At 47.0% G+C, this 18,951-nt stretch overlaps 1 protein-coding gene across 1 annotated transcript in view; it reads left to right on the plus strand.

Moving 5' to 3' along the window:
• The window catches only part of cspg4 (chondroitin sulfate proteoglycan 4), a 98,186-nt gene that overhangs the window by 55,608 nt on the left and 23,627 nt on the right, over positions 1-18,951 (plus strand). Inside the window, exons 2-5 of the mRNA XM_086149073.1 lie at positions 2,080-2,243; positions 7,600-11,151; positions 15,058-15,246; positions 15,328-15,603. Coding sequence (XP_086005199.1) covers positions 2,080-2,243; positions 7,600-11,151; positions 15,058-15,246; positions 15,328-15,603 — 4,181 coding nt within the window. The remainder of the gene's footprint in view (positions 1-2,079; positions 2,244-7,599; positions 11,152-15,057; positions 15,247-15,327; positions 15,604-18,951) is intronic.

Here is an 18,951-nt window from a genome sequence, read left to right on the forward strand (position 1 = left end):
AAATAAATAAAAAAATTGAAAAACCTAAAAAAAAAATAAAATAAAAACAAAATAAAAATAACAAAAAAATGAAAAAACTAAAAAAACTAAAAGAACTAAATAAAAAAAGGAAACATTATTTTATTTATTTATTATTTATTATTGAGGGTTTCATAGCTTCATTAGCTAGTCAGTCACCATAAATCATGCAAAGATGATTATACGTTACATTAGGATATTAGGCAGTAATAATAATTTTGCACTCTAATAAAAAAAAAAAAAAAAAATGAATGAAAATAAAGTTTTGAGGGTTTCAAAGCTTCATTAGTTAGCCGTTCACCGCTAATAATGCATGTACAATTACACTTTATATTAAGCAGTAACAATAATTTTGCACTGCATTAGAAATTGATAAATAATAAATCCAAAATAATAATAAAAAATAATTAATAAATAGATAAATAAATGAATACAAAGTTTGAGGCTTCATAGCTTCATGAGCTAGCCGTTCATAACTGATTATGCAAAGTTTGCGCATCGCCAGTTGCGACGAACCCATCACTTAGCTAGAAATCCTGATGTGAAATGCGTCTCTCTTTTTGTCGGCGGTCTGCGACGCTTCTGCGATCCCATCGTTTGCTCGATTCCGCCGACTTTTGATCCTGGCTCGTTTTGGCTAGCTCGTGGTAGCTAATGTGCGAAACGGCACGACAGCGTTAAATGCGACACTAAGGCGAAGGCGGAAAAAAGTGTAGCAAAATAATATCAGGGAGGTCAAATTAAAAAAAAACAAGATTTCGGTACCGGTCCGCGGATCATTTGGTCCGCAAAAAAGCGAACGGGCGTTTGTTAGCAATCCGATTTCAACCCTCAGGCCTGCGTACAAGACATCGGCTGCACGCGGTGGAAAGGAATTTTCATGTGGTATTTGTTTGGTGCTGCAGACAGAGGGTACTGCTGTTCCACGGCTTATAATCAAAAGTCAGCGAGTGTGTTTGGCTCTCTGATGAGACGGTTAGCTTCAACTCCCCCACCCTGTAACCAACACCAAGTGCCTCTTGGCGCGATCTGATAAAAGATCGAAATGATAAAAGCTTTTTTTTTTTTTTTTGCCGCCGTTCGGAGGACGGACGGGTTCGCTTACGGACGAACGTTGCGATTCTTGCATCGAGGCTGGACATGTAGAGTCGTGAGAAAATACATTTCGTAGCCGTGAATGCTAACGCCGGTCATTTGCGGGAGTTTATTTCTGTCATTTCAGGGGTTTCGCTCTTTGGCTACGGGGCCCAACAAGCCGCCGAATGCCGCCGTTGATTTTCAGGGAATATTCCGAGCCTCGTGATCTCATAGGAATGTTCCAACTTTGACACCCCAGTGTCTTTCTTTTGCTCCGCTATTCAAAATATTCTGGGTTTAGCATCTCGAGCTGTCGCGGAAAAGCCCCGTTCGGGAAACATATCTTGTCCGAAGCCGTTGAAAATCCGCGTCGAGGGCGCCGGGGCCTTGGAGGCGGTCCAGATTCATTTCTGAGCACTTGGAAAATAATTGACTCCCTCCACGGTTCGCATTTTGTGGAGGGCCCTTGAGAGCAAAATTCCGAGGCAGGTGGCTGGATTTGCATATCGCTGGAAATGAAACAGCTGAAGCCGAGGAAATCCCGCATCCCGAGGCTTTGACATGCCCGGGAAACCTCTGCAGGGGTAATGACTAATGTCTCAGCGAGAAAATACCTCCGAGGCCAGCGGAGCTTCTTACCGCTCCGGAGCAGCTGGGGGCGGGGGGACACCTGAAAATGTATAAATCAGTCCCGGGCAGGTACCGTCGTAGCACAGGGATCCAAGAATACCGACCTAATTGCTTTTTCTGCAGCTTCAACATTCTTGCGGTGAAGTCAGCGCTTTTGGAAGTTTCGTACGGAGGTGGTATGCGCGGAGCGAGGCCATGCGGACGCGAAAGAAGCGCGAGCCGGTTTTGTTTTTAGTTCATTTTGAAAAGTTCTCGGTAAGCAGGCGAAGGGACCGTCTTTGTCGGCAGCGCGGCTACGTTCACCGCACGTTGTTTCACCTTTCGCGCCCCAACACGTTTTCTTTGTCGTCACAGAATCCTACTTCGGGGACAGCTCCTGCAGTGTACAAGCCTTCCAAGATGTCTCCACCTTCCACGTGTCGCTGAACATCAAGACGAGCCGGAGAAGCGGCTTGTTGCTCCTGGCGGCGGGGATGGAGGACTACCTTTTTGTGGAGCTCCAAAATGGGAGAGTGCAGGTGGGTGGCCGCTGACGCCTGGGGCGAGACATGTATGCTCGGACGGCGCGAGCACCGAGGATGCATCTCGACTTGTTTGAATAAAAAAACGAGTGAACGTAGGATCGTATTTGTGAGATACCGCACACCGCCTTCCGCTCTTTGGCAACCGCAGTTGCCTTTTCGCCCCTAAATACTAACCCCATGTCCTGATCTTCACTCCGAGAAACTTCAAAATGGCTCGTCGGAAGAGGTCCTCGAATTTCAAGGCGTGAGCTTTTTTCACTTTAAAAAAAGGAAGCTCATTTATTAGCTTTCCTCTGTTTCCATCATTGCTACGAGAACCATGACGGCCTTCACCGGCAGCTTCAAAAGGCCGAACGGGGAACAATATCTTTGCATTTTTCAAAAGGGTGAGATCTAAGCGCCGAGCTAATATCGCCTCTCCCTTTTCTACCTGTGTTCTGCTCCGTGGAAGTTATATGAGATGCACCGAGCAAATATAGTCGCGGCGTTATATAAGGTGAAATTGCTGTGTCTGACACATACGTAGAACTGACTTATACCTTTGACAATTTTTAGCTTTTGTAAAATATAGCTTTAACAGAATCCGGGACTGTTCAAGGTTGTGTCGACTTTCTAGCGATGATGCGGTTTCGCTAATTAAAATCATTCCTTTGTTTATAATTATGATCCCGTATATCAAGTACTCAGGGTCAACAGTCCAGAGCAACGGAGAGTGTGGAGAAGAGCTGAAGAGACGGGTTCAAGCAGGGTTGGAATGGGTGGAGAAAAGTGTCAGGGGTATGAAAAGATAGAAGAATATCAGCCAGAATGAAAGGAAAAGTGGACAAGACCGATATTGTCGGGATATTAAGAGACATACAGGAGGCATACAACGTTCGCTCCCTCGTTCACACGTCATGAAGAGACATACAGCCATTCACTTTCTTATTTAAACGTCATAGAAGCATACAACTACCGTGAGATAGAAGACCATCAACCAGAATGAAAGGAAAGGTGGACAAGACAGTGGTGAGACCAGCCATGCTGTATGGACCAGAAGCAGTGACATTGACCAAAAGACAGGAGGCAAAGATGAAGATGCTGAGGTTCTCTTTGGGACTGTCGGGGTCTCACACCTGGGTTCAATTCGTAATCGGCGCCAGCTGCAGCAGCGGCCGCTAATCAAGATCCCTATAAAGGGCAGCGGCACGCTCCGCCTGGCGCTGGGGGATCGTGGTTGCCCAACAACCCTGACCACAGCGGGTCCCCGCGACCCCTGTCACGTCCAGACCTAGCCGTGGGTCCTGGACTTCCTTTTTGCCATGTTCATCCCCACGACGCCTGTCACGACCGGACCCCTACCCTGAGAGAGCCCCCTTTGGACCCTGACCCCGTGAGACCCCCTGGTGGACCACCTGACCCTGTCCGAGATCCTGGCTTGACCCTGCCCTTCCTGCCACCCTGCCTGGGGCCCGTCCTGGTGAGACCCAGCCTTGTGCGACTCTGTCTCGGCCAGGGAATTGGCAGCGACACCCTGCCTGCCTACCTGAGACACCCTGTCTACCTAAATAAAGCGATTCAACCCTGATTTCAGCCTTGAAGGTGTGGTTCCCTGCCCGAGTCCGCCCCTGTGACAGGGAGGGACCAGGACGGATAGGATCAGGAATGAGTCCATCAGAGGGGCGGCATATGGTAGAGGTTTTGGAGGGAACTTTAGAGATGGTTGAGTCATGTACAGGGGAGGGAGAGTGAATCTAGTCGATGCTGGAATCGGAGGTGTAGAGGAAGACCAAAGAGAAGATTTATGGACGTCGTGAGAGAGGCTATGAAGTTAGTTGGTGTGAGAGAGGAGGATCCAAAGAAAAGGGTTAGATGGAGAAGGTGGATTCGCTGTGGTGACCCCTGACGGGAAAACCCCAGAGGCAGAGAAGAATTTGCCACAGGGGGCGCAGGACATGTATGTCCGAGACAACGTGATTGCTAAGACAGTTTGGACATGAACACTCCTCTGTCTAAACCGTGGTGACGATCCGAGTAGAAGGTTGCTGAAGGTGGAGCTGCCAGACAGGAGGTCTCGAGGACGACCAAAGAGAAGATACATGTAGTAGAAGTTAGTTGGTGTGAGAGAGGAGGATCCAGAGAAAAGGGTTAGATGGAGAAGGTTGGATTCGCTATGGCGACATCTGAAGGAAAAATCCCAAAGGAAAAGAAGAAGAAAAGGAAGTGTTGATAACTATGATCCAGTAACACAAGTGAGCATGTCGTTACCACCCAACCGATCCTCCTCCATTCACGATTCACAAAAGGTTTTCTCGGTATCAAACACCTGTCGATTCGCGAAATCCAAAAGCAACGGGTTCCCGGTGTAATTAAAATGAATTCAAGCCCGACAAACTTTGCGACTGTCACCCCCCCCTCGTATGCCTCCTCCTGCCAAGACAAACTCGTACCCTGGCCAAAGGAGCAGTCTGCAGCAGAGCGAGGTTCAAATACTTCAGCTTGTTTCTTCTCAAACAAATCAGAGCCTTGTTTCAGCCGGTCTATTTAATCCGGTTGAAACAGTTGAGACGTAAGTAAACAGCAGAACCCGGCGTGCGACAGCTCCGCCGGTCTTATGAATACAAATACCGTTTTTTGCGCCCCATAAGGGTATATAAAGCGCAACAAAACAGTTTAGTTAAACTTTATTCAACTCATTCACAACACAGTAGAGGATAACTTCTGGTTCCCTGGTTTTTCAACAGGGATGTCAAAAGTGAGCATGACCTCGTCCATTTTGGTCTGGACGGATCTTTTTTTCGGTGATCTTGTTCTTGCAGAAGGTGCAGAAGAAGGCGAGCGCTTCTTAGCAATCTTTTGGCATTTTTTGCGAGACGGTAGTTCTTGTGCAGATGGCGAGTTGACGCTTTTCGATAAAACGGAAGCACCAAGAAGGACCTCTTCGAACAAGAAGGACCTCATCGAAAACCGTGGATCTTCACGTTGCATGCTCGCGCCTTGAGTCGAATGGAAACTGTAGAGATGCTTCTACCCGTCGTTCAATGTTGTCCATCTTGCTTTGGTCCCTCGGAAACTCTTTTTGGTCTCCTTTACTTCCTTGTTTCCTCCACTTCCGTACCATTGATTCAGTCATGTTGAAATCTTTGGTAGCCTCAAGTTGGAATTCCTCTTCGTAAACATGTGTCTTAACAGGAGGGCAGCGGTATAACGAAAAGTGGTGGACTGTACTGTTCCCTGATTGGTTTATGGTTGTTAATCAAGATGAAGACTTCGGAACATCCAAAAGATGGAGTACCGTATTTTGCGGACCATAAGGCGCACCGCGTTATAAGGCACAATATCAACGAACGGGTCTAGTTTTTTGCATCAGGTTCGCAGATTCCTCATGGAGGATACGGCGCAGATACCCATCCAGGTTCTAGTAATCTCTTGTTTGGACTACTGCAACTCCCTCCTTGCCGGTAGCCTAGCGGTGACCTTCGGGCCTCTGGAGTTTATTCAGAAAGCGGCAGCCTTGCAGGGGTTCAACCGTCCCAAATTCCCCCACATGACTCCCCTTCTTATGTCCCTTCGCTGGCTCCCGGTAGCCGCCCGCATCAAGTTCAAGTCCCTGGCGCTTGCCTACCGCTAAGCTACATGTCCCTACCCGTCCCCCCCTCCGATCCGCCACCTCCGGGCGACCGTCCACCCCATCCCTCGGAGCCCCCGGCCGACGATCGAACCGGTCCCGGCTCTTCTCGGTCTCGAATGAATTCCCGAAAAAGGTCAGAACAGCGGGGTCGCCGCCCATCTTTTGCCGTGAGCTGAAAACATACCTCTTATTTGGTCGAGTGGTCACTTCTGACATCCGACTACTGGTGCTTCGGGTCTTTGGTGACTGACTTGCACTTCTTTTAAGTCGCTTTGGATAAAAGCGTCTCCCAAATGACTGTCATGTAATGTAATCCAATGTAAAAAGGCACATGATAAAACATACGTCAAACTTTATCCATTGAGCTTTGTTCCCTCTGAAACTCTGTTAGCTCTTCTTTACTCTGTGCGGTTCATCCGCTTGCTTCCTCCACTTCTGCACCATCGATTCATTCATGTTGACTTCTTTAGCGGCTGCGTGACTTGCCTTGAGTTTGAATTCCGCTTCCCAAGCATGTCTCTTAACAAGTGCCATTTTTGGGGGTCCTCAGTAGCATCATGTTGAAGCACAGTATGTACTGCCATTGCTAAAAGTATGGTTGCCACAGACACCTGAAGCTAGCGTGAGGTTGGAACAACGATGTATTCCAGCACTACATATCTAATGATCTGATGTTGCAACCCGTATCCAACCGGGGACCGACTTCAAAATGACGTCCCGGTATCAGGTGGGAACGGTCCGATAATCGATCGAGCGTAGCGGCTAGGTCGCTAACCAAAGTCACACTGAAAGACTTTGACAGATGTTTGAGCGCAGTGTCGTCTTCTTCTTCTTTCGGCTTTTCCCTTCAGGTGTCGCCACAGCCAGTCAACTTCCTCCATCTAACCCTATTCTCTGGATCCTCCTCTCTCACACCAACTACCTTCATATCTTCTCTCACTACGTCCATAAATCTTCTCTTTGGTCTTCCTCCAGACCTCTTGCCTCTCCTGTCCATGACCCAACCATCTCAGTCTGGCTTCTCTGACCTTCTCTCCAAAACATCTAACATGTGCTGTTCCTATGATAGACTCATTCCTGATCCTCTCCATCCTGGTCACTCCCAAAGAGAACCTCAACATCTTCATCTCTGCAACCTCTAGTTCTGCCTGCTGTCTTTTGGTCATTGGAACAGTTTCTAGTCCAAACATCATCGCTGGTCTCACCACTGTCTTGTCCACCTTTCCTTTTATTCTGGCTGATGTTCTTCTATCTCTTCGTACCCCTGACACTTTTCTCCACCCATTCCAACCTGCTTGGACCCGTCTCTTCACCTCTTTTCCACACATTCCGTTGCTCTGGACTGTTGACCCGAAGTACCTGAAATCCTCCAGCTTCTTGATCTCCACTCCCTGTAGCCTCACCGCTCCACCCGAGTTCCTCTCATTCACACACATCTATTCTGTCTTGCTGCGACTAACCTTCATTCCTCTCCTTTCCAGAGCATACCTCCACCTCTCTAGATGTTCCTCCACCTGTTCTCTGCTCTCACTACAGATCACAATGTCATCCGCAAACATCATGGTCCATGGGGATTCCTGTCTAACCTCATCCGTCAGCCTGTCCATCACCATTGCGAACAAGTTTGAGCGCAGTGTACCGTAAAAAAAACGGATTACAAGGCGCACAGACGATTTTTGAGAAAATTTCAAGTGCACCTTATAGCGCGAGAAGCTAATAGAAAGTTGTGCTTTCCCACAGGCGCGGATGAACATGGGAGCGGGCGAGGTGATTCTGTCGTCGTCTCAAGCCGTCCAGCTGAACAACCTGGTGGAGCACAGAGTCTCCCTCGCGCTGAGGGACGCCAAGCTCACGATGACGATCGACGAGCTCTACCCGACGTACGTTCCCGTGGACGACGGCGGGGAGCGGCTCAATATCGACCTGGGGATTTGGCTCGGAGGAACCGGGGAACTGGAAGCGCCGTACCTCAGCACCGCCATCGCCCCCTTCCGCGGCTGCATGACCGACGTCAAATTCGAGTCCCATCAATTCGATATTCTCAGCGGGGTCTTCAAACAGTGCAAGGACACCAAGGAGTCCTGCAGCTCGGAGTTCGAGGCCGGGGACGGGGAGGCCACCAGTTTCAGCACCCCGGACTCGTTCGTGTCCTTCCCCACCTGGAGCGAGTCCGGCGGCACGGCGAGGGTTTTGGAGTTCCTCATGAAAACCACCATCGAGGACGCCCTGCTGGTGTTCCATCCCGGCAGGGAGTCCGACTTTCTGGCTATCGGCGTGGTGAAAGGATACCTCAAAGGTATGCTGGACTACGGCAACGGCGCGGAGGTGCTGGACAACAATCTGGTGCAGTTGGACGACGACCAGTGGCACAGAGTTCGGGTTCAGGTCAGCCAGGGTTCCTTTAACATCAACGTCGACAGCCAGACGGTGTCCCTTTCCCTGGACGCTTCGGAAAAACTGGACCTGGTCGGAAACCTGTACCTCGGAGGCATCCAGGGAAAAATGAAGGATCTGTTCCGAGAGAGCGGGTCCCTGAATCGCGTGGAGGACGAGATGACCGCCGAATCCTTCATCGGGTGTTTGGGGGAAATCAAAGTGAATCAGAAGGACAGGAGCTTACAGGACGCTCTGGTCACGAAAGACGTCCACGTCAAATGTGAAGGAGAGGACTACGACTACTCCAGTTACTACGACGTGGATACGACCACGACGTCTCCGCCCGTTCGCATCCAGCACGGCGACGTAGACGTGATGGAACAGCACTGCTACCCGACGGACGACCTGCCGGAGGTGTTCAGGAACGTGACGAAACTCCTGGACGTGACGCCGCTGCTGGTACCCGAAGGCGGGGAAGCATACCTCGAGGTCGACAACCTGAGTCCTACCTTTGACCTCAGCGCCGCGGGGATGCGCCATTCTCAGATCGTCTTCACCCTGACCAACGAACCCTGGTACGGCCTGATCGACATGGACATCGCCACCAAACGCACGCACAAGTTCACCCTCCTGGACGTGGTCAATCGGAAAATCAAGTACATGCACGACGGGCACGAAAGGTACGGGGATCAAGTTCAGCTGGAGGTGGTCGTCCAGAGTAGCGGGTACCTTCCCGAGTGCCTGAAGGCTCCCCGCAACTACATCCTCCCGGTAAACATCGCTCCCGTTAACGACGTACCGGAACTCAGCGGAGGAGAAATCGCCGTCGCGGAGCACGGGAGGACTCGTTTGACCCCCGCCGTCGTCAAAATCGCGGATTCGGACAACCGTTGCGACGACTTGGTCGTGAGCGTCGTCTCCGAGCCTTCCGCCGAGGTCGGTTTCTTGGAAAACAGCAAAGAGCCGGGACGCGGCGTCACCGAGTTCACCTGCAGGGATCTGACGGAGGGGAATATTCATTTCGTGCACAGAGGCGGCAGAGCGGCGGGAATTACGTTGAAAGCGTCCGACGGACACTCGGTGAGCCGTTCGGCCACTTACAAGCTGACCGTCACCGAGCCCCACATGACCATCGTGACCAACGCCGGCCTCCTCTTACCTCAAGGCGGCAACGCTTCCATCACCGTCCAAAATTTAGCCGGCCTCGCTCATCCTCGCAACGGCGAGGTGGTTTACGACGTCATCGAGCCGCTGAGATTCGGGGAACTGCAGATCACGACCAAGGACGGGATGTACAAGGAGGTCACTTCGTTCCGTCAGTCCGATATCGACCACGGTCGCCTCAGGTACCTCAGCACCGATTCCGGAAGCCAGGACGATACCGTCGTCGAGCGCGTCCGGTTCGACTCCCGGCTTGGCGGTTTCGCGCTCAGAAACAACACCTTCTTGGTCAAAATCACGCCTTCTCAAGTGACCCTTTCCAACCTGGTTCCTCTGGAGATGCGGGTCGGACAAGACGTGATGATCATCACCACGGAGCTCCGAGCCGAGGTGAAGGGGAAAAACACGGATCCGGAAAGTCTGAAATACGTCATCGTCAAGCCTCCGACGGAAGGTAGCCTACAGCTGATGACCAAAGAGTTGGCGCAAGGGGACGTCTTCACCCAAAAAAATCTGCTGGACAGCGTCGTCAACTACAAGGTCCGGATGCGAAGATCGGTCGAACGCGTGGATAACTTCCTGTTCAGGGTCTTCGCCGACGATCAGTACTCGCCCCTCTACACCTTCCCGATTAGCATCCCCGCCGATTCCGACGCCCCCGTTCTGACCAACGAGATGCTGGTGGTCCAACGGGGGAGCGAGACGATCCTGGACAAGAGCTACCTTTGGACGCAATCGCCGAGCTCGTCGGATTTCGTCTATAAGATCACGCAGGAGCCCAAACACGGGCGTCTCATAAGGGACTCCCCGCCCGGGCAGCCCAGATTCGAAGGAGCCGTCGGACTCTTCAGCAACGAGGACATCCAGCTCGGAAGGTTGATCTACAAGCACGACGCTTCCCGGACGGACGCCGACGAGTTCGGTTTTTCGGTGTTCCACGGAGGGGAGTCGTCTTTCGACCAGGCGACGGCGGATAACGTTTTTAAAATCGCCGTCCAGTCGAAGAACGATCACGCTCCCGTCAGGGTTGTGGATAAAGTCTTCAACGTGGCTCGCCACGGTCAGCGTCTGCTAACGACCGACGTCATCCGGTTCAAGGACGACGACCCCGGCTTCAACGACAGCCTCGTCGTCTTCGCCCGCGAGGGAATCCTCTCCGGCAACATCGTCTCCACGCAGAACCCCTCGCATTCCCTTTTCCGCTTCACCCAAGCCGACCTGCGGGACGGCAAAGTCCTCTTCGTCCACCGCGGCGCCGACCGAGAGCGCTTCCCGTTGCAGGTGTCCGACGGGTTCCACAAGACCACCGCTCTCCTCCAGATCCAGGCGGGGGAACCTTACCTGAGAGTGGCGAACAACACCATGATCGTCATCGACCACGGCGGCACCAAGACCCTCAACACCACCCTGCTGAGCGCCGACTCCAACCTGGACGTCAGAGACGACGGCGAGATCGAATTCGAGGTCACGTCGCCTCCAAACGACGGCAGGATCATCGTCAGCGGGATCGAGGCTACGGCTTTTACCCAGGAGGATCTGAACAAGGGGGTCGTGTCTTACGAGCACAACTACGAGAGCCTGAGTTCCAAAGACTCCTTCGCTTTTATGGTGACGGCGAAGGGACATTCGGAGGAGGGGACGTTCCGGATCAAGATATTCAAGCAAGGCTACCTGTCCGAGCCGGAAGTTGTAAACAACAACGTCGTCATCTCCTATGAGGGGGAACACTCCGTTATCAGCATGGATCAACTCAAGGTACCGTTAGCGAAGCGTAGAATGGCTTTTGTCTCAACTCAAGGTACCGTTAGCAAAGCGTAGAATGGCTTTTGTCTCAACTCAAGGTACCGTTAGCAAAGCGTAGAATGGCTTTTGTCTCAACTCAAGGTACCGTTAGCGAAGTGTAAAATCGCTTTTGTCTCAACTCAAGGTACCGTTAGCAAAGCGTAGAATGGCTTTTGTCTCAACTCAAGGTACCGTTAGCAAAGCGTAGAATGGCTTTTGTCTCAACTCAAGGTACCGTTAGCAAAGCGTAGAATGGCTTTTGTCTCAACTCAAGGTACCGTTAGCGAAGTGTAAAATCGCTTTTGTCTCGAACCTGCGCGGTTTGGAAGCGATTATCTTTGTCTTTCACATGACTCACTCGGGAATACGGCCTTGTTTTGCAGCCTCTAATTCGCATCCAGACCACATGAAAGCGCGTCCTAGCATGCTACCAGGGTTCACCGCTTTTGATCTAGTTTACGTACTAAATTACGGTCTATTAAGTGTCGAAAAACAGGACGTTACGTCTCGCGAGGCCCTCTTTAATTGGTAAAAACTGTCCCGCTTGGGGGAAACCCGGGCCGTCGATCCGCCCCGGACGCGTTAGCATCGTCTCGTTATAGCAATAGCCCAGCTTCAACAACAATGTTCAATGTTTTTGGCGTCCCCGCGCAGGAGTTTGATTACAGTGACGCTTCTGCTGTATTTTACGTGATTTTAAATTATATGTTAGCATTCGCTGTCACTGGCCAATCGTCGGTTGCCGACCGTTCACTCCGCCGTTCACGCGTCTCGGCAATCCAGTCCCAAATGAACCTCCCGCATGCTTTACCGCTGTTGGAGGAAGTCGGGGAACCTGAAGGAACCCGGAAGAACACGGAGAATCAAACCTTTTTCCTAGGTGACGAAAGTGCTAGCCATGTAGCCACAGTGGCTATATGTCCATATCAATATATTTGTATATATTTTAGAAGATATTACCTTTATTGTCACATTCAGTTATGCATCAGGCACAACATTCGCAAAATTTGAGCGCTGCATTTCAGTCAAGACTTTTATTGTCGTTAAACAAGGTGAAATGCAATTTAGAGATTGTAGCTTTCAGGTACAGTGGAATCAAAAACAGACAAAAACAACCTTAAAAAGCAGGACGCAACACAACAATACAACAACTGTAGCATCTCTGGGTTAGAGATATAAGACGGAAAAAAAGAGAAATAAATATAAATCAAAAATGTATATTAAATGTACATTTCATATTTGATACATTTAAATTTATTTTATATATATATATATATATATATATATATAATATAAATCATCCAGAAGAATAAATAGATAAACACCTAGGAAAAAAAAGTAAAAAGTGGAGAAAAAAATGTTTTTTTTTGTTTTTTTTCTATTGTATTTATTTATTGCAGTGTACTGTCTTAATACTGAACATAAATCTAAAGTTTAGATTCATCAAAGTTTCTGCCCAAATCACTCTGTTTTTCAGATTTTAATACCACATAAAATGAGGAAACAGTCTGTCTGGGGAAAAAAAAAAATCAGAAAGATTAAATATATCTGGGTTTATTGGAAACATTACGTATTATTCACTGCTAAATGCTCACTGTGAATTTGTAATTCAAAACATGTGAATGGGAAAATAACAGTTCTCAGAAGTACAGAACAATGAGGGCCACATGAATCCTTTTATCACTCCTTATCCCAAGGAAAAATATTTTCTTTATTCAAATTTATATCATCGTCATCATCATCGTCATCACTGTTACTTTTATAGTAATTATTATCATTATTATTATCATAATCACCATTCCTGTTTTTATTATTATAATTAATATTATTATTATTATTATTACATTGTTATCCGCAATATGTTATGAGATTATTATTTTTTTTGTTATTGTTGATTTTATTACTATTTCTGTTGTTCTAATTATTATTATTATTATCATGATTATCATCATCATCATTCCAGTTATTATTCTAATCATTATCACTATTATCATCGTCACTGTCATTTTCATTATCATTATTATTATTATTACTACTATTATGATTGTTGTTGTTATTGTTATCATTATGATTATTATTATTATTATTATTATTATTATTATTATTATTATTATTATTATTATTATTATTGTTATTATTATTATAATTATCATCATCATTACAGTTATTATCATAATCATTATTACTATTACCATCATCATTATTATTATTTTTATTATTATTATTATTATTATCATTGTTGTTATTGTAATTGTGTTCATCAATATTATTATTATTATTATTATTATTATTATTATTATTATTATTATTATTATTATCATCATCATCATCATTATTATTATTTTTATTATTATTAGTATTATCATTGCTGTTGTTATTGTAAATGTCATCATAAATGTCATCATCATTATTATTATTATCATTATTATTATTATTGTTGTTGTTGTTGTATTATTATCATAGAGAAACTGTCCAGCAAAATAATATGTAGTATTTTGAAAAAAAATTCAAGGTCTCAATCCCTGAAAATGAACTCTGTCATTATTTCATGGACCAAACTAACAAACTGGAAAACTAAAAAAAAAAAAAAAAAAAAAAAAGCATATTTATCTACTTTAATTTATCTCGAGACAAACGGCAGCTGGCTTGTTGTTTTTTTAATTTTTTTTTCACGCGCAGACACACTGTATCGCAGGGCTGATCTTTATACTTAAATTTCCTGTCGGCGTGTTCATCTCATATATGCAGTATTAATGAGGGAAGATATGGACACGCGGCGTTAAAACCCAGCAGTGAACAAAGCCTCGACAGAAGGGTCTTTACAAGAGGTAAAATATTGACTTGGCTTTCGGTTGCTTATCTATTATGTGCCCTGCTATGAAATGCAAAGTAGCATGATCTGGAAAGGCGGGCGTGTGCGGCGAGCAGGCCTCGGGCTCCCGGGAGCTGATTAAAAACTCCTCAAAGTCGACTGACCGCAAATCCGCGTTTGTTTATAAATACGCCGGCGGCTTTAAATGCCACCGCGTCCTTTTCGTTGGTTTTCTCGAGGATGCCAGAGTCCGATGATGTGAAACTATACGTCTCCGAAGACGCTAAATGTATGTAAGCGACCTTGATAAGCAGAGGAAGCAGCTAATGTATGAAAGAATTAAAGTTTTACAGTAACGATATAACGCGGTTTGCTTTTCACGGTTTCGCTACTTCGCGGATTTGCACGGTGCATCGTGTTCTGCATTCTGATTGGCTGAAAAGTCACTCCGCTTCTTCTCTACCTGTGCGTCAATAACTACGCAGTTTAATATGCACACGTACGTAAAACAGCTTGCCGAATTTATATCACGTAAGTGCAAATTCTCTTGCGCATTTCTCTAAAACCCATAATGTTGACAAAACGCTCTGGAGCGACAAAAGGGCCCAAAAGGCAGCGGAAGATGCTATCTATCGCTGATAAAGGTAAACTTCTGGACATGCTAAGGGAAGCTAAAAGCTATGCGGCTGTACGTCGGCGTTACGGAATTAATGAATCTTCTGTTTGTTCCATAAAGAAGGAAGACAGCAGCAATTTATAATAGAGTATTTAATTGTATAATAATTGTAAAAAAAATGTAAAGGTTGCTACTTCACGGATTTTGCCTATCACGGGTTCTTTTTGGAACGTAACCCCTGCGAAAAACAAGGCTATACTGTATAGTCGGTTAGCTTGGAAGTTAGCTAAGTTAGCTAAGTTAGCTTGGAGATAAAGACCAAAAAAAAAAAAAAAAGGCTTTTTTTCAGGGTTTGAGTTGTTCGGACTCATTTTTCTGGAACTCGTAGAAGGTTCGGCCCCAAAAAAAAAATCAAATGCCTCATCTTTTATCGACTGGTTCGCGTTCCCAGGTGGAGCAGGCCGATATCCTGCCGACGGAGATGATCTTCACCCTGAAGGTGTTCCCTCGCCTGGGCCACGTGGTCAAGCTGACAAACAGCTCGGACGTGGCGGCCTCCCCCGTCCTGGACTACATCCACTCCTTCTCCCAGGAGGACATCGACCAGGAGCGCATCCTCTACGTTTCGGCGTCCACTCAGGTTTGCTGCCGCCCTCCCCGCTCCTTCGCGGGACTCTTCAAAAGTTTCCCCGTCGCTAATGGGAGCGTCTTCTTCTTACAGGGGACCGACAGCTTCACGGTGGACGTCAGCAATGGATTCACCGCCGTGGAGGACTTGCAGATCTCTGTGAACATCCTGCCCCGTTTCATCCCCGTCCAGGCCTTCAACTTCACCGTGAAGGAAGGCTTCAGCCGCGTGATTGACACCGACGTAATCAACATCGTACATCCCTTCTACGGCGCGGTGAACGTCGATTTCGTCGTGGAGGAGCTGCCGCAGCACGGCGACATTCGCTACCTGCACGGAGACGAGCTTACCTACTTCTCCTGGGAAGAGGTACGGAGATCGCGAATGCTAATAAGCTCCGCTGTCAGACGTTTCCGGATTCTTTTCTAGTTTTGCATAAAGTCAACAAAAAATCCAGGGCTTGTCAGAAAAAGTTGGGTCATGGACAGAGGAGGGATAGTGAATGCTGGAATAGGAGAAGGTTAAGACCCCTGAAGGGAAAAGACCAAAAGAAAAGGAGAATTTGTCACAGGGGTGCAGGACATGTATGGCCTAGACTGAGTGATGACCGAGATGGTTTGGACATGAACGCTCCTCTGTCTTAAGTGTGGTGAAGATCTGAAGGAGGTTGCTGAAGGTGGAGCTGCCAGGCAGGAGGTCTAGAGGTAGACCAAAAAGAAAATTTATGGACAAAGTGAGAGAGGATATGAAGGTAGTTGGCGTGAGAGAGGAGGATCCAGAGAACAGGGTGAGATAGAGAAGGTGGAGACCCCTGAAGGGAAAAGACCAAAGGAAAAGAATGATTTGTCACAGGGGTGCAGGACATGTATGACCGAGACAAAGTGATGATCGAGATGGTTTGGACATGAACGCTCCTCTGCCTAAACCGTGGTGAATATCTGAAGAAGGTTGCTGAAGGTGGAGCTGCCAGGCAGGAGGTCTAGAGGACAACCAAAGAGGAGATTTATGGACAAAGTGAGAGAAGATATGAAGGTAGTTGGCGTGACAGAGGGTTAGATGGAGAGTTGGATTCGCTGTGGCGACCCCTGAAGGGAAAAGCCGAAAGTTCAAGAAGAAGAAGAAGAACGGCAAATCCATGAACACACCAGCTCTCCGTCTTTATTAATACTTTCTCCACGGCTCATTGTCCGGATCCGTCACCTGTTTATTGTTTATGTAACTGACGGAACACAAAAAAGAAAAAAAAAATTCCCATAACACGTTCCAAAAAGTAATTACACAGTTTATCCCGTCTTAATATCTCCGGGGAGCGAAACATCTTCCTCTCATCATGGAACTTTCCCCCCGGAAAGTTCACTCCTCGCCGCTGTTTGCGGGGGTTTCGCCGTGTTGTAGCGGCTATCTTCTCTCGCGCCATGTGGTTCAGAAACCCTTCCCCCCTCGCCAGCTTAAGGAAAATATTAAAAAATGCATGAGTAGTTACTCACGGAAAAAAAAAAAAAAAAAGAAAGAAAACCTCACGGACCGCATGCTTTGCTGTGAGACAGTAAATCTTGCTGCTCCTACATGTAGCCTAAGTCCGGAGGAGTCACTTCTGTTCTCCTGAGCCGTCGTGGAAAAACTGACGATGGCCTCCGGACCGCCCGAGGCCAAAATAAGCCGTCCCGTTGTGTTCCTGTAATAACACGAGCGCCGGTCGCAAGGCAGGACGAAGCTTTTGAGTTCCACGTTGGAGCGTAAACGTCCGACTCGGACGAAAATTGAAAACCTGCGTGATCGTGCGAAAGTGGAAACTAGCTTATTCAGCTTATTCACCATTTTATTGGCAGCGGTTAGCGTGTTTTGTTTGAAATATTATATCAGCATTCTTTACATATACAAACTGTAGCATATAAAAAGCACATAAAAAATTATTATCTCTTACCTTTACTTATAAATGAAGTCCATGCGGCGCTGAGCGGTTTTCCTTTAGCTTAGCATTGTGGATGCTAATGTTGAGTCTTTGCTGTTCATTCAAAGCCAAATCTATCCTGGACATTTCGAATGTTTTTAGCGCCATTTGACTTTGAATGCGAGCGGCCGACCGCTCATGTTTGATTGTCAGAAGTTGAGAAAAGAATGCAGGAAAAGTAGAAAACGTCTCACTGGACATCCACATAGCCAGCGTTTTCGAGTTACCGCTCCGTTTGAAAAGACCGAGTCTTCCGTCTGCTAGTCTGAAGCTAATCCGTTAGCGCCGTCTTCCCTTACTTACTATCTCCTGCTTCGACTGAAAGTCCAGTTTAGAAAATTCTTTCAGTTTGGCGATGTAATCCTCCATTTTAGAAGCAAGAGGAAAGAATACCTGGATGGCTGCACTTGACTTGCTAACTGTTTACAGTAGCTTGCTATTGCTAATTCTAGTATTCTTTAGCCGAGTAGTAAAAAGGCTCCCTGGGATCAGCGGCGCCCCCTAGCATGAGGCACCGTCACTGCGTGCCTCACTTTGTGTGTCTTCGCTGCCGCTTTGCTATCGCTCGGCACGAGAAACATGTTACAGTTGTTGACGAAAAAAATTATACACATCAGCTAAAGGATGGAAATTATATTAGTGCTTAAAGTGTTTGAAAATTTTAATAGTGACATCCACAGGGACAGCGATACGGTCTTAGCCGCATAGCATGCTAGCACACTTAGCAGAATCACTGCGCAATCCGTAGCGGGCTCCGCAAGCTGCCGCGTCACATCACGGCTCTTCTTGATATTTAAACACGAAATGTGATTTTTTTTTTTTTTTCCGCGATTTTGAAAAAAAATGACTAAAAATTGTGAAGTTAGGTGGAAAATAACTTTATAGTACAAATCCCTGAATAAATAGAACCATTCAAAAAAATTTTTCATTTTACTTTTTTTTTCTTTCCATGATCCCAGGTGAGGCTCTACTGACTGCACGTCGCCGGGTTACGTAAGCGACGCCGACGCTAAAACGTTAGCATTACGCTAAAATGCGGCGTCCACTCCGCGAGCCATGTGGCCGGCATGTGTCGGGCAGAAGCTAACGTGCTAACGGGACGTGAGGAAATGTAGAACGCATGACTCCCTTCCTTGGGTTTCCCATCGTTCACCCGTGCGCATAAAATCCATGCCCGTCTTTATTTTTCATCGCGTTTCGCACAGACAGTTGACTGATTATTGATTTAACTTCAGATTTATACAGAGGCCGAGTTTCTGCTTCAACCCAGGGCTCAGGTAAGCTAAATAATAGCCACGCATTGACGCGACGTCAATAATCGGGCGTTCTCCCCCGCGCAATTGATACGTCCAACGACCGCCGGCTGTTTGCAGACTGATTGTCTCGCTGACTTTTCCCTGTCGGTAATGACGGGGTCATTATTCCAGAAGGATGCCGGTCATATGGGATCCATTTAGCACTTCCTGCTCCCCGAAGCGAGTCCTGCGACTCGCTGGCGTTCATCCCCGACCAATTTCCAACGTCGCCCGAAGAGAGAGTAAGAAAGAGATTTTTATACGGAAATAAAATTAAAAGAAACAAGTCCGATTATTAGGTCTGGCTAGTCCAGGGGGTTGACAACACTCTTTGATTTTTGATATAATTTTTGATATATTTTTTTGAAATAATGCACAGGTATTTAATTAAAATGTGTTTCATTTTAGTTTTCAAACGTTTATTTATTTTTTTAATTTTGTTTTTATTTGAAGATGATGGTGATCTTGTAA

This window comes from Fistularia commersonii, chromosome 7 (genome assembly GCF_037954325.1).
Source record: "Fistularia commersonii isolate RoL2024-O1a breed Wild chromosome 7, RoL_Fcom_v1.0, whole genome shotgun sequence".
Lineage (NCBI taxonomy): Eukaryota > Metazoa > Chordata > Actinopteri > Syngnathiformes > Fistulariidae > Fistularia > Fistularia commersonii.